Below are 15,545 nucleotides of genomic sequence, written 5' to 3' on the forward strand. Positions count from 1 at the left end.
AATTTTTAATAAAATTATATGTTATGTTAGGTTAGAATTTCATTTCCTCATGTTTCATTCATTCTTTGTAAGGTTGCGTGATTTTCATAATTATTATTTCATAAAATTCATTGATTGTTTAATAAAAATAAATTTTATTTTTATCTATCAATCAAAAAGTGTTGAAATTTTGATTTTTATACTTAGGTACCATAGTCATCTTAAATACGTCAAAAAAATGAAAAAAACTATTGAAAAAGTTATTTTTTCGAGTTGTTATGACCAATCTTTTACCATCGTCATTATTTTTTGAAATCCCCCGTAAAAACAGACACTTCCCAAACATTTATCACTTATTGATATCGATATCTAAAATAAGAAAAACAATTTCGAACAACATGCATAATTAATAAATTCGACATTCTTAATGAATCACTCTGTATAATTAATTTTGTTCAATAAAAAACAGGCGTCACAAATTGATCAAGTTACCGTATATTAAATCACATTACAAGAAATTGCATCACGATTGCATGATTCAAATCATAACAAATCACAAAATTAAATGACATGAGGTATGAAATGATAATCACTGACTACAAATTATGATTTTTGAGAAATTTTTCCAAGTTGTGGGGTTGTTCTTTTGAACGTAATGACCGCGTTTAACCCCAGGACGCGGCCACTTAGTTCCTTGCTTATATGCTCCATGTCACGTCAGGTTTTCATTTTATACACGAAACGCATGCTCCTATTCTCTGATAATCGATACGACAATGTTGCCAAATCAATTTCAAATAAGCGGTATTAATGGTTGGAACGAAATTTAATGGGGGAGATTAGAGTAAATAAGTAAAATGTTAGCTGCTTTAAATTTAATAATCACAACTAATAGGAATTCAAATCACAATTTCGCGAGTAAAAAGTACCAATATGTCAAAAAATGAAGTTTATGTATATGAAAATAGCCAAAAAAACATTACTAGTAGATTAATCTAGCAAGAATGAATTAAATATTAAAAATCAATGTGTTTTACTAATATATTGAAATTACTTGAATGGGAATAAAGTCAAATACAAACAGCTCTCTCTCTCTCTCACGAAATCCATAGATACAGTACTGTTTCAGAGTGCTGTTTTGGCACAACTACACCCCTGCACATATAGATTATGGAGAAGAATCTGTATGTATAGAAATTGTTCTACGAAATGTGCTAAGGACCAAATTAGCTACAGGCTAAATTTTAAAGGAAACGCCAATTATAACTTACGCTTTGAACAACTTTTGCACAACGCAACTAGTTGAAATTCTAAATAATAAATTTTGATATTAAATTTTTCAAGTCAGCACACTTCAATTCGTCAGTTTTTCAAATTTACTCCCACTCTCCATAATTCAGTCGCAGTTTAAAACTATTTTTCTATGGCATTAAATTTGAGGTTATAGAAGCAATTAACACTTATGTTGATTCAAAAAACTAACCGTTCTTCGGACACTAATAAAAACGTGAGGTAAACGTTTTGATAAGTATGGTTGTTTTCCTAATTACATCTATATCTATCCTTTATCTATGATCGTTTCATATAAATGTTCAATATAATGATATAAATATCACTCGTTTCCCCTACATACTCGTGTTCTACAGCCGAAACAAAAATTTCAGTCACCTTGGCAACACTTCGAATCCGCTTTATCACGTGACACATGAATTTTATTTTTATGTCAAGATTTTTATTTAACTGACACTTTCCTAGTGGATTCCGAGTTGGTTTTTGGTTTCTGTAGTGTATAAAACGTAAGTAATATTACAATTATTACAAGTAAATCATGAATTATTATAATAGGTACATTTTCAATAGATTATCAATTAGATTGAATAAATTTACGTTGGGTATTTTTAGAACATGTCTGTCTATTTTTAGTAGATGGAGTTTTTATATAACCATTTTTTTACTGCAAGAAAAAAACAGTAGTTATCATAAAATAACATGTTAAGTGATAAAACCTTGTTTTTTTTATAAAAGTAATTGTTAAAAAATTACGAAATGTAGTGATTTGAAGTAATGAAGCGACCGGTTTGACCTTCTCTGACCTTCATTTGAACACACCCTGCTACAATATAAACCGGGTTTAAATAATTTTATATATGATCTATAATCAACAAATTTGGATAAATTTCATAATTTATTTACATTATACTAAAGTTTACTACCTATTACTGATAACGAGGTCAGTTTATTAATTTAACTAATGATTATGTTTTGATAAAACTATTTTTTATTAAGAAAATTCAATATATTTAGCGATATACGTCTGATAATCTATCGTGGAATTAAATTTACCCTTTTTTTGACATTTCGGCGCATTAAAGGTCAGTAAAGGACATCATTTAAAAGAACTCTTATTATAGTATATAAATATTGTACAGCCATTTATATATTTAGATTTTGATTCAAAATGGCGAAAGTAGGAATAAACGGTTTTGGACGTATTGGTCGCTTGGTACTTCGCGCTGCTCTCGCTAAAGGCGTAGACGTAGTAGCCGTTAACGACCCATTCCTCGATGTCGATTACATGGTCTATTTATTCAAATTCGATTCGACCCACGGTCGTTACAAGGGTTGCGTTAACAGCGATGGTAAAAATTTGGTAGTTGACGGTAAGGCAATTGCCGTATACCAAGAAAAAGATCCCGCTCAAATTCCATGGGGCAAACACGGCGCCGATTACGTAGTAGAATCTACCGGAGTCTTTACTACCGTCGAAAAGGCGAAGAAACATCTCGACGGCGGCGCCAAGAAAGTTATTATTTCCGCTCCATCCGCTGATGCCCCGATGTACGTTTGCGGAGTAAACCTCGACGCCTACAATCCAGCCGATCCTGTAAGTACCGATGTAGAAGGTCGTTTTGTGGTTTGATTGTAATTTATGTTTTAAAGGTCATTTCTAACGCTTCGTGTACCACAAACTGCTTGGCTCCGTTGGCTAAAGTCATTCATGATAATTTTGAAATCGTCGAAGGTTTGATGACGACAGTACATGCCACAACTGCCACACAGAAGACTGTCGACGGTCCGTCTGGTAAATTGTGGCGTGACGGTCGTGGTGCAGGACAAAACATCATTCCAGCGGCTACTGGAGCCGCCAAGGCTGTCGGGAAAGTTATTCCAAGCCTTAACGGTAAGTTAAAATCATTAACAATAATTTTTCTTTACTCTTAAATATCTTTTTTCTCTTTCTGTAATTTAAATGAGCCTTTTAATTAATTATATTTATACATTTTGTTAATTTCCATAATAATTTCAAAGTTTGGCAACGTTGTTGATTTACTTCACCCTTGGAATATAGCGTCCCCTACACTACTCTCGAAGTTAATCGAATAATATAGTGTTGTAAAGATGAAATATTTTAGTTCTCTTCACGCTATTATACTTTCTTTTCTTCAATTTCCGGTTTTTGCGCCTGATTCAAAGGATTTAAGTTCGAACACAGTGAATTCCTCGCGAAGATTATGCGTTTCGAATTTCGGTCAGCTTTGTCGAATCATGGAACGAGTAGTGTATGGTACAACCATAGTGTACTTTCTCGAGTTCCTGTCATTTTAATATATGTAGTTCAAAAATAACCTTTATTCGTTATATTAATTGAGATCATTTTGTTATAAGTTTACCCGTTTATGGAATTTTTATTTTTAATAATACGGGGGTAATTTGAAAAATTATTGTGTTTTGATTAACGTTTCGAAATTATTTGATATTTTTTTCATTAACGTTATATAATACATTAATACGGGGGTAATTAATTTTTTTTTCTCAATTGACAATAAAATAACGGAAAAATGTGTGCGGGAAACTAAAAAATAAAATATTTCGGTGCTAATATAAGAAATTCGTTTTATCATTTGAATTATTTCTAAAACGATGATAATACTACAGGGTTTAACGTATAAATTTGTTTTTTTTTTTTAAATTAATGTGATATAATTAAAAAAATAATACGAGGGTAATGAGAGAAAAAGTTGTCGTTTATGTTAAAGATAAAGTGACCTATTGGAGAGTGTTACGGGGGTTATTTCAAAAATTTATTTTTACAGTTATTTTCAAGCTAATTTTAAAAATTCAATTTTATTTTCATACAATTTGATAAAATTGGAAAATTTCGAAAAGTCATCAACTTGAAAGAATAATTAGAAATGATACGGGGGTAATTTCAAACATTTGTTTTTTTTTAAATTTCGTAAAATTGAAAAATCTTATGGGGAAATGTGAAAAATTCACGATTACCAATTGATATAATTACGAGGGTAGTTTTAGAATATCATCATTTTCTAATCGACGAAAATTGAATAATACAAGGCTCATGCTGGAAATTCGTTTTTTTTAGGTTATGTAATTTCATATATTAATTTTTTTCCCTTTAAAATTTGTTAAAGATTTACGTGGGTTATGAGAAAAATTTAAAATTGAAAATAAATTTTCTTTTCAACTAATGCAATAAATTTTAAAAAATCGAACAGTATAAAATTGTAAAATATACGAGGTGATTTCAATAATTCTTTTTTGCAAGTTTATATGATTGTATACAGGAGCAATTTCAAAAATTTTCATCAAGCAATTAACATGATAAAAAAAATTAACAATGATACGAGGGTGATTTCAAATGTTCGTATTTGAAATACCATTTGATATGATAAAGTAATTACGAGGGTGGTTTTAGTATTCGATTCTACGGGGGTAATTTCAAAAATTTACTCGACACAAATTATTATTATTTGAAAAAAAATACGATTGTTTTTATTATTTTGGTTATGTTATTGAAAAAATTTATTTTTTGTTGTATATTGTTTGACGTTTGGACCCGATTTCAGGCAAATTGACCGGTATGGCTTTCCGCGTACCAGTTCCGAACGTTTCGGTCGTCGATTTGACCGTTCGTTTGGGCAAATCGGCGACTTACGACCAAATCAAAGCTAAAGTAAAGGAAGCCGCCGAAGGTCCCCTTAAGGGCATCTTGGGCTACACCGACGAAGACGTCGTTTCCAACGATTTCATCGGCGATACCCACTCATCAGTATTCGACGCAAAGGCCGGCATTCAATTGAACGATAAATTCGTCAAACTCATCTCTTGGTACGACAACGAATACGGATACTCGAACAGGGTTATCGATTTGATCTTGTTCATTTCCACCAAAGCTTAAGATTTTCTTTTTTTATTTCTAATAGAAAAATCTCGGCAGGTTTCGATCGGTGGAGACTTTTAGCGTCTCGCGGAATAAGTGAAAAAGTAAAGGATTAGTTAGTAGTCCTTTGTCGGTAAAAAAAAAATGTTACTTTTTTCGATTTTACCGTTTATTTTCTTTATTTAAAATATATGTGTCTAAAATATACAAGTTCTAACAAAATATTCTTATATTTATATCCTTTCTCTTTTTCCTTTTCCACTTTCTTTTCAGGCGAAAAAAAAAAATACGTCGATCTCCGGAGAAAACTGTCGAAAGGGAAATTGTGGTACTAGTTTTTCATTTTTTACAAATTTTCAAAGAAGATATCGACGAAAATGAAAGTCAAACTTTTTTTTTTAATTTCACGAAATTATAAGCTAATTCTTTCCCGTTTTCTAATACTATTTCAGATCCTAGTTTTTCATTCCCGTTGCAATTAATTTCTCCGTCTTGTTTTCCCCAAAATTTTCACTAAATTTCGCAATTGAATTTGAATATCTGGCGCCGTTGTTGACAATCATAATGAACACACTGTCTGACGCGCGTTTCGATAACCAAGTTATCGTCTTCAGATACTGAATGACTTCATACTGTTTTCCGTTATTGTTTTTCTTTTTCTAATGTTTCGAGATCCATTTTTACCCCACTATCTCCGGTTCTTTTTGCCCTTCCTAAATTCCTACATGTTTTTCCATAATTTTATCACTTTCTTTTCACCGTAATGTTTCCATTCCAGTTCTTTTTCTCTTTTCCACTACTTCCTGATCTATTTTCATCGACACTTTCAAAGTTTTCCTTATTTCGTTTTCAGTTTCTTCGTTTCTGAAGAATTTCAGTTGCTTCTATTCCCTTTCTTCTATTTTAATCGTCTTTTTGCTAATTTCCCATCTTTTTGTACAAATATTTTCCAATGGGTTTTGACTTTTCCATTTTCACTGCTTGGATCCCAATTATTTGCTTTTTTTCTGTCCCTTACCATCCCTTTCTTTATTCCGGTCTCTTTCATACGGTTTGTTTCCACTGTTTTGTGTTCTATGTCCATCTATACATTCGAATTTTTCCCTAAAGTTTGTTCTTTCCCTGTTTTTTGTACTTTTCTATTTACATCAATACATCCGAAGTTTTTGGTTTGGTTTTTGTCGTTTTCGTTGCATCATTTTGTTATTCTCTTTCCATCACCGATTTTTCCATATTTTCCCCTCGTTTCAGCGCTTCACATATTCATCTTTAGTCTTGGATCCATAAAATTTTCATCCATCTTACCACCAAGGTCTTTAGTTGACGTACCTCTTCATTTTTTAACGCTCCTTCTTCTATTTCGTCTTCTTCTAGCTTCATATTTTTTGTAGCTATTTCTTCCATTGGCTTGTACGATATTTTTTAATCCGTTACTTTCTTTAATTGATGTTTTCGGTCATCTTTCGACACTCTCTTAGCTTCACCTCCTAATTGTGTTTGTCTTATACATTATTTGTTTTAATTTTTTGCTCCGCAGCTCCCAGTGTTATTAACTAGTACTAGCACCACAATTTCCCGTGGGAAAACTCGATAAAATATTAATGTGCTGATTGTATCTTAGGAAAATTGACGGGAATGGCTTTCAGAGTACCGACTCCGAATGTATCCGTGGTAGATTTGACTGTTTGTTTAGGAAAACCGGCGACGTACGACCAAATAAAAGAAACTGTAAAACAAGCATCGAAAACGACGATGAAGGGAATTTTGAATTATACCGAAGAACAAGTCGTGTCGTCGGATTTTGTCGGCGATTGTCATTCGTCGACTTTCGACGCTCTAGCCGGAATCGCCTTGAGTGATAAATTCGTCAAACTCATCTCTTGGTACGATAACGAATACGGGTACTCGAACCGAGTAGTCGATTTGATTTCGCATATAGCGACCAAAGACAAATTTTAGATGAATGGAAAGTTGAAACTTGAAATTTTTCGTTTGATTATTAAAATGTATCGTTAAAACTAATCAATAATGAGTTTTATTTCACAATTACTATCATATTATCCCCAAGTTCAATTCTATTCTGCCTATTGATCCTTTCCACCAGGGATTTGATCGAAAATGATCAAAAAAGTTGAAAATTAAAAAAAAAACTATCATTTTAATAAAAAAGAAGAAGTTTTCGGTCTTTTTTTTTTGTTTTTTCATCGCAAATAAATTCCAAAAATCAACAATTGTTATGATTATAACCTAGAAATACTCTACCGCTAAACTGATTCGGAAAACAGTTGAAAGAACCATCATTCTGGTCTAAAAGAAGCAATTTTACGGCTATTTTTTATTTTCCATCAAAAACGAATTCCAAAATCGACAATTATAATAATTATAACCTAAAAATGGTTCGTTCGCGTTTCTGATTCCGAATCAGTTCAGCGACCGATCGCATGCGCACTTTTAAATTGTCGTACGCGAGTCGATGACTTTCCACGAACTAAATCAGAATCCGACTGTCGAACGAAACTATATTTCCACTAGTTTTAACCAAGAATTTAAAAGAACGCGAATACATTTGAGTAATTTAAAAAAAAATGAAAATCGAAAAAAAAAAATTATTTTAGTCTAAAAGAAACAATTTTACGTTCATTTTTTTGAACAAAGTATAAACAAATTCCAACTTCAACTGTCAGAATTATAACCTAGAAATGCGAAATTGATGTGTATTTCTGTGGTTGAGATAGATCGATTCTCAAAAAATTCAAACTACTTTTGTGAAAAATGTTTTATTTCTAATAATATACGAATTATAATTCGGAGACGAATGATTATTTTGCTAACATTATCATTCGTACACAATGGTGTCGAAATGTATTTGACATCTGGTTTACGTAGATAAATGATTATTCTTTTTATAATCCTAAAAATAAAATTTATTAGATATTTCGAATTGTTTTTAAAATAAGTAAATAACAAAGCAATTCAGTTTTATTCGAATTCTTAAAATTATTTAAATAGAATCACACATAGACTAACCATCACATGAATTCAGTTCTGAACAATCGATTCCAAATCATTCGTTTGTTTCATTATCATTTAGAAGATGTAACGAGAATAAAAACATTAGTTTTTATTATATTTTCAACATCAATAATCGATTTTTTTTAAATGAAATTATTTTTATTGATTTGATTGACCAATTAAAATAATTTTCACGTTTTATAAAAGAATCTGAAACTATTGTTCGATTTATAAAAACAGCTGTAAGAGAATAAAGAATCGTTAATATTCGTGCAAGATCGTTAAGGCCACTTCTCGACCGAATTAGTAGTCTATGATTTACGGTATAAAATTTATGATTATAGTATTGTACCGCCATCTATTATAGAGTAGAGTAACCGTATTATATGAAGTGAAGTTTTCGACTAAAATATTTTGATTATTGATATAAATAAGTAGATTCCTTCCTCATTTGTTTCAAGTTAGTTCGAATTTTCGATAATAGGTGAAGTATGGTTGTGTTTTAAAAGAACGGAGGAATTTAACTAAATAATATAAAATGAAATATTAGTTTAATAAAAATTTAAATACCATAATAGCTTTTATTGTAGGATAAGTAGATCTTTTAGTATTCGTTTGCTTATTTAAAATTTCATCAGCATAAGCAAAGAATTTGTCATCGTCAGTTCGATTTAACGATTCCATTATCATCCTGTCAATTTCCTTTTCTTTCTTTTGCCGATTTTCATTTTCCGCCTAAAAAATAAACAATACAATTAATTGTATATATTGTATAAACGTCGTATACTTACGATTTGTTTTAGTAAATCATCTCTGTATTTCAACATTTTATTTTTACGTTCGTTCGCAGTGTTATTGTCCAATATTTTAACAGCTTCCGCGGTTTTGTATCTGTTCAGCATCTCCCATTTTTTCAATTCCGCTTCTTTCTTCAAACGCTCTTCTTCTTTTTCGAGAAACCGTCTTCTTCCCTCCAGTTTATCACGCACCTCTCGTGCGTGAAGCTCCGTTTTTTTTCTTTCCTTTTCAAGTTCCCTTGAATAATATACGGTAATTATCTAGATTAGGTTACATCTCACCGATTTCGTTAAAAATTTAGTATGTTGTAAAGAAAGTTACGCTGAACAAGAATATATTTCATATAGGGCGCGGAAATCGTCCCTTCAGGTACTTTTTTTTCGTTTAAAGATTCAAATAATCGTTGAAACCTAACCTAACCTACATCTCAACAAAATAAAAACCGATCACAATAGATAAATAAACTGTATGTTGAATCATCGCTTATTTTATTTATTGTCGATCACTTCAACAAGAAAAAACTATGGAATAGTTTTCGATAACAACTGCTTGTGATTTTGTAAAGATGTTAGGTTAGGTTTCAACGATTATTTGAATCTTTAAACGGAAAAAAGGACCTGAAGGGATGATTTTCGGTGGGGTTTAACCTGAAAAACCGTGTTTGTTAAGTTTTGATCGGAAATTTGTCGATATTTTCGTTTTTTACTAACTTTTCTTCATATTCTTTTACCGCTTCTTCTAACGACCTTTGTCTCTTTTCTTCTTCTTCTTTTTCCGTAGATACAGCTTTGGCCGTTTCGGATTTTTCTTCTCTATATCGAATAGCTTCTTCCCGCAACTAAAAATAGTACATTTGAGTAAGTAGTTTTTATTGTATAAAAAGATTTGTTGAATTTACTTGTTTTTCTTCAATTTTTCTCATACAATCGATTCTATCTTTGGCGATTCTGTAAGCTTTAATAACATCGTCCAATTCTTGTTCTTCCGTAGCTAACAATATGTTTTTCTGGCGCTCCTTTTCCAACATATCCTCCATATCTCTGGCTATTTCTTGTTTCTTCTTCAGTTTCTACAATTTCATTTTCGATTTGTTACAAAATTCAATTAAACATATTTGACGTTTTACCGTTTCGAAATCTTTCCGTTTAAGGCAATTCATTTCGTCTAAAGCATCGTTATAATCTTTATAATCTTCCATTCTCCTTTTTTCCGCTTCTTCGTTTTCTTTTTTAATTTTTTCGTCTAACCTAAAGCCAACATCGACATATATAGTTTTTTCAAATAATCCCTCGTATACAAACTCACTCTTTTCTTATTTGTTTACTGGCTTCGATTTTTTTGCGTTTTTCGTTTTCGTTATGAGCTTTTGTTTCTTCTGCGAATTCTTTAGCTACTCTTCTAACGTCCTCCACTTCCTTCGCGTATTCTTCGGCTTCGTGCTTCATCAGAAAATCTTTGAATTCTTTTTGTTTTTCTCTTTCGTACAAAACTTCGCTCAGGATGTAAGCGCTGGTCAGCTGTTTAGCATTTCCTAGATTCGAACAAAAATTTAATAGAATTTAATATAATCCATCTGTCGCTTCATATTTCGTCCTTGGGATTTTTGGTTTATGGATCTGCGATTTGAGTAAACCCTTGCAAAGGTCCTGCAGTTTTTTTTTCCTCCAGTTCTTGTAGGACTTTCTGACATTCCAGTACAGGACAACGCGTGCGTAAGTTACAATGTGGCATTAATTATATATTAAAAACAATAATTTTGTTTACCTTTGTTCATGAATATTTTTTTATTGGCTTTTTCTACGAAAACTTTACGGATTTCTTCTTGTTCTTTGCGCATTTGGTTGAATTTTATCGCTCTTTCTATTTTTTCATTTTCGATTGCTTTCAGACGGTTTTCCTCTTTTCTCTTACGTATATTCTGAAATATTTTTCGTATGTTCTATACGGGATGTCCCACGACGAGTTAAAACTATCCGTTCTATCGGAAATCGATCGTAACTTTGTTATTTTAAATAAAACACCCTGTATATTAATACATTTTTGAAATCTACGTTAAATTTTAGTATACTTTTGTCTGAAAACTTTTTTCGAAAAATACATACTTTTCGAGTTATTAATTTTTTTGTAAAAAAATTTGAACTTTGCAGACCCTCATAAATTATTTTTTTACGAAGATACCCTTAAAAATATAAAAGTGGTTCCTATTCGGTCGTTTTTAACAAGATCGGACGTATTTGAATCTATAATGAAAAATTCTCCATTGTATACAGGGTGTGTATAAAAAGTGTTCAAAGTTTAACTTCATTAAAATCAAATTTCTTCATTTTTTTCTAAAATATTCAATATCTGGAGCTTTAGGTATGAAAAATTTGCCTTATATTTTACCCCTAAATGCATTAAAATAGAAAAAACGGGGTGGTTCTATTTAAAAAAATAAAAAAAATTGACATTTATTAAGTTAAACTTTGAGCATTTTTTTATATATACCCTGTATAAAATGAAAAACTTTTCAATATAGATTAAAATACGTCTGACTTTACTAAACGCAACCGAACAGAAACTATTTTCATATTTTTAAGGGTGTAGTCGTAAAAAAATAATTTATTAGGGTCAAATTTTTTACAAAAAAATTAATAACTCGAAAAGTATGCATTTTTCGAAAAAAGTTTTCAGACAAAACTATACTTAAATTTAACGTAGATTTCAGAAATGTATTAATATACAGGGTGTTCTATTCAAAATAACAAAGTTATAGTCAACTTCCGGTAGAACCGGAAGTCGGCCATCTTTGAAAATATTTCAGTTAAAAAGATCGTATCCGAAAACCTAAACGTAGAAATTTTCATGATTCTACTATAAGTATTTTGCCATATACAAATAGTTTTAAATCGTCATGGGACATCCTGTATAATTTGATCTTGAATTGGTGGTTAGGTTATGTTAGGTTAGAATCGAAATCAGTGTTTCTTATATCCGTATACAAATTGAAATTTTTGACTTACTTCTAACGAGTTTGCCCAATTTTTTATCATAGATTTAGAGCCTTCGGCCAAATAAGCCTTGTGTCTTTGCTCTTTCTCTAAAGCTTCTCTATTCAATTTATTCCTATCTAAATGTTTCAAAAAACTATTCCATTTTTCCTCGGTTATGTATAATACTTGGCTGTCACTTATATTTTCTGCAGACTTTTCATTTAAATAATTCATCGTCGAATATGTTTTTTGTCACTGTGAAGTTTTTTCTCCAAAAAAATAACAATGTGTCATCTGGCTAAAGTGACTACCATGGCAATCGATCCAACCGTCGTCGTTTAGCAACGATTAGAAATGTACAGATAGACTCAATAACAACCGAGACATTTTTTACCATAACAGGTGAAAATTTGGGATTAGTTACAAGAAAAAAAAGACTGTGGGGACTAAAAATCCGTACAAACTGTTTGTTATAATTCAAATCGGCCATTCGATCGTTCCACGTCTCTCAATCCGTCTATTTGAACGTTTCTACCTGGTTCCAGTTCCACGAAACTCCTTTGAAGATCTTTTTGAACCACATTCTGTTCCTTTAGAATTTTGGTCGACATATTTTTCAACGGTTTTGATTATTTTGCCCAATTTTCGCAAACTGACTCCCAGTTTTACGTTTTATTAGATTAAAGCTCTTGCTAAGATGTTTTTTAGCCAAATACAACATCCCACTGTTAGACCACCCTCCTTATTCTCCAGATCTTGAGCCGTGCGACCTCTACCTCTTCCTACTGTCGCGTCACGTGCTTGATTTTCTCTGGAGATTTTTCCTTGAAATATAAACAAAATTCTGGTCGGCGTATTGGAGTTGATGGTGTCAAAATTGAAGAGGAACGCGAAAAACACTTAAAAAGTCTTGGATTGATTAAGAAACTCGATATTTGAGTACCAAAGTATCAAAGTTTGCGATAAGCACCTTGAACGAATCGAAATTGTTCCTTTTTTGAAAAGAACCATCTCTGGCGATAAAAACTCTTGGAGAAAACACGATGAACCAGCACAAACTACATCGAAAGTTGAAAAACAACAAAAATAAAATCGTGCTGTCATATTATGTGTTTTTTGAACTTCTTCCGAAGAACCAAATCGTCAATTTTGATGTTTACTGTGCAACAATTGATGAAACTGGATGAAGCAATTAAAAAAAAACGTCAAGAATTGTCAAATCGGAAAGATTTAGGGTTTCACCATGATAATACAGTGTCTGATATATCTGGGAAACTATTGGAGCTTGACTGGGAACTGACGCCACATCTCCCATACAGCCCAGATCTGGCACCATCCGATTATCGTTTATTTCGCCACTTGGTACGGTATTTGACAACATTTAACAATCTCCAAGTATTTGGAAGTTTTGGCATCGATAACTAACTCATATTTATACTTGGATTCAAAATTTTTCCCATTAGATACACCTAATAATTTATCGAGAGTCATTTCTTTGGAAGCACGTTTTTCCCCAAGATCTACAATCTACAGAAGTTTAAGATCAATATCCAAACGGCAGACACGACTCGAATTGTTATTGTTACTTTCAATTTAGCCCTGTATACGCATTTAAAATCGAGATGAACACCTCCGGTCGCTGAACGGCCGCGACGCTTCGTTCGCTAGTCAGTTAACATCTCTCGCCGGAGATGGATCTGTGCTAGCGAGCGTAGTGACCGTTTCGGCACGTGTTTATATCGTCAATATGTCAAAAAGGACTCGATTTTGCGATTTTTACAATTTTGGCGGAGTTTTGTTAATAATTTCTTGGGCGTTGCAAGGAATCACGACTCAAGGTACTCATTTGTATATTTTTAATAACAAAATCCATTCTATCAGTACCGAAACATTAGTATTTATATAAATATCACTGTGGTGGTTTATTTTTTGATTTGGTTACAATTTGAGGTTAGGAAAGAATTTTGGTTTCATTCTAGAATCGTTTTTAACTAAATATATAAATATTTATATATCTTAGGTGTCTTTTTATATAAAAAATCATACAGAAAAGGTCTAAGATTTAAAAAAATCAATATTTCTAATCGAAGACCCATGAAATTTCGAATGTACACCAGATAAACTGCGTCTATACTCCGACTGATTAAATTATATCTAAATTTAGACTCTGCCTTCTTGATAATTTCAACTGTTATTTCAATTTATCTTAATTGATGTATGGGTTCAAGTATGTATAAATTTCAATTGGGATAACAAAGTTAGTAGTCGTCAAAAGTATATTTTACGTGTTGTTAATTCGAGAAAAAGATACGAAAATCACTCGGAGTTAGATCGGAACTGTACGGTGGTTGGAGTTGCCGCTTTTCGTTCTAAATCGAGCGATAAATGCGTATTTATAGAAAAAATAATAATTGGGAAAGTTTATTCGACACATCCAGAGTTTTTTCGACGACGTCGCGGGTCAGTCGAAAAGAAAAATTTGTTTTTCATATCGGGATTCATACCCAAACAATTCTGGAGATTTCTGAGAATATTATTACGCTTTAATGAGAATGTAGTAAATCTGAACCAAAAATAGAACCATTCGTTTCATTAATAGAACATAACCTAACCTAATTTAACCTAACTTAACCTTTATCTATGGATTTTTCGTGAAAATAATGATTTTTCGCACACATATAGATCTTGATGAACCTTCGAGTTCATCAAGACAAAAATCTTCCAAAACAAATCGAATTTTCGTGCAAGAATCGATAATCGCTACAATTCGAATTCAATTCTCGTCGATGAATCGATAATCGCTTCTCGATTATTATGGAGTCATTAATAAAAAGATTTTGTCACTTTTTTTAGTCAAAATAACAGTTTTTGTATGGTCTAAAAGCGGTATTAGTACAATTTTATTTGTTTCCAAGTGTGGAATGTGAAAAATCATCGATATCAATTATATATTATAGCAAACGTAGTGAAATTCGATAGTTATTGGTTCCGTGGTAAGCAAATTTGAAAGTTTCATATATATAAAACGTGACTATTTAAAAAGAATGCGACAAACAATGTTATTATTTCATTCTGAGTAAAGCCTGTTTCATACGTATGCGGTAAAACATCTTTAGCTTAATTTTCCCCTTTCTGTACAGAACAAACAAGACCATCACTTACCTTCTTTCTAATTACTACACTACAAATCACGATAATGCATTTAGCCTCAATATAAACCTTGAAAAAACCGTATTTTTATTCGTTTCCGGTTTCTATCTATACGTATAAAACAGGCCTAATTATTCCCGTCGATTTTTTCTTCGATCTTCCTTGTTTGTTTTGACAGATACATTCACCTCTTAAAAAAAAAGAAGAAGAGTGCGTGTTCTGTGTGCGTTTCGAAGAAAAGAAGATTCTTTGTACCATACTTTGTTCGAGGAACTTTTTTGATCAAATTTTACTAGAAATAGGCGATTTTGGATTAAACTAAATATAGAAAAACCACTTTAAGAACGAGAAAATTCATTATTGACCAAACTAGATTGAGAAAAACAAAATTTAACTTGAAAAAATAAACTTTGACAGAACTAGAAGTTGGAAAACACTTTTTAGACAAAGGA

General features: G+C 31.7%; 3 protein-coding genes across 6 annotated transcripts in view; 2 read left to right on the plus strand and 1 right to left on the minus strand.

Moving 5' to 3' along the window:
* Positions 1–1,589: 1,589 nt before the first annotated feature.
* Positions 1,590–7,190, plus strand: LOC130899270 (glyceraldehyde-3-phosphate dehydrogenase 2-like). 2 transcript variants are annotated; one of them, XM_057809077.1, is made up of 4 exons: positions 1,590–1,775; positions 2,425–2,863; positions 2,920–3,160; positions 4,848–7,190. In XM_057809077.1, the coding sequence occupies exons 2-4, from the start codon at positions 2,438–2,440 to the stop codon at positions 5,177–5,179; spliced, it is 999 nt and encodes a 332-aa protein (XP_057665060.1). In that variant the 5' UTR covers positions 1,590–1,775; positions 2,425–2,437; the 3' UTR covers positions 5,180–7,190. The 2 variants fall into 2 exon arrangements, with proteins under 2 accessions (XP_057665060.1, XP_057665059.1); XM_057809076.1 differs by having other exon boundaries at positions 6,783–7,190.
* A 732-nt stretch (positions 7,191–7,922) lies between these two features.
* Positions 7,923–15,545, minus strand: part of LOC130899267 (calponin homology domain-containing protein DDB_G0272472-like) — a 35,933-nt gene continuing 28,310 nt past the window's right edge. The window contains exons 1-9 of one of the 2 annotated variants that reach the window (XM_057809069.1): positions 11,974–12,560; positions 10,736–10,889; positions 10,277–10,502; positions 10,098–10,218; positions 9,870–10,040; positions 9,682–9,809; positions 8,965–9,208; positions 8,744–8,908; positions 7,923–8,072 (exon numbers count right to left, since the gene is read on the minus strand). In XM_057809069.1, coding sequence (XP_057665052.1) covers positions 8,040–8,072; positions 8,744–8,908; positions 8,965–9,208; positions 9,682–9,809; positions 9,870–10,040; positions 10,098–10,218; positions 10,277–10,502; positions 10,736–10,889; positions 11,974–12,177 — 1,446 coding nt within the window. In that variant the 5' untranslated portion in view covers positions 12,178–12,560 and the 3' untranslated portion in view covers positions 7,923–8,039. Of the gene's footprint in view, positions 8,073–8,743; positions 8,909–8,964; positions 9,209–9,681; positions 9,810–9,869; positions 10,041–10,097; positions 10,219–10,276; positions 10,503–10,735; positions 10,890–11,973; positions 12,561–15,545 lie in introns of those variants that run through there. The other variant, XM_057809070.1, reaches the window with a different exon arrangement.
* LOC130899262 (reversion-inducing cysteine-rich protein with Kazal motifs) overlaps positions 13,497–15,545 on the plus strand; it is a 39,605-nt gene continuing 37,556 nt past the window's right edge. The window contains exon 1 of one of the 2 annotated variants that reach the window (XM_057809053.1): positions 13,497–13,781. In XM_057809053.1, coding sequence (XP_057665036.1) covers positions 13,691–13,781 — 91 coding nt within the window. In that variant the 5' untranslated portion in view covers positions 13,497–13,690. The remainder of the gene's footprint in view (positions 13,782–15,545) is intronic. The other variant, XM_057809055.1, reaches the window with a different exon arrangement.

Source organism: Diorhabda carinulata, chromosome 11 (genome assembly GCF_026250575.1).
Source record: "Diorhabda carinulata isolate Delta chromosome 11, icDioCari1.1, whole genome shotgun sequence".
NCBI lineage: Eukaryota > Metazoa > Arthropoda > Insecta > Coleoptera > Chrysomelidae > Diorhabda > Diorhabda carinulata.

Bases quoted from the DNA above. Each gene is read 5' to 3' on its own strand.
- LOC130899270 (XM_057809076.1), top strand. From the start codon at position 2,438: ATGGCGAAAGTAGGAATAAACGGTTTTGGACGTATTGGTCGCTTGGTA. The intron at 2,864-2,919 runs GTAAGTACCGAT...TATGTTTTAAAG, and splicing joins CCTACAATCCAGCCGATCCT to GTCATTTCTAACGCTTCGTG. The intron at 3,161-6,782 runs GTAAGTTAAAAT...ATTGTATCTTAG, and splicing joins AGTTATTCCAAGCCTTAACG to GAAAATTGACGGGAATGGCT.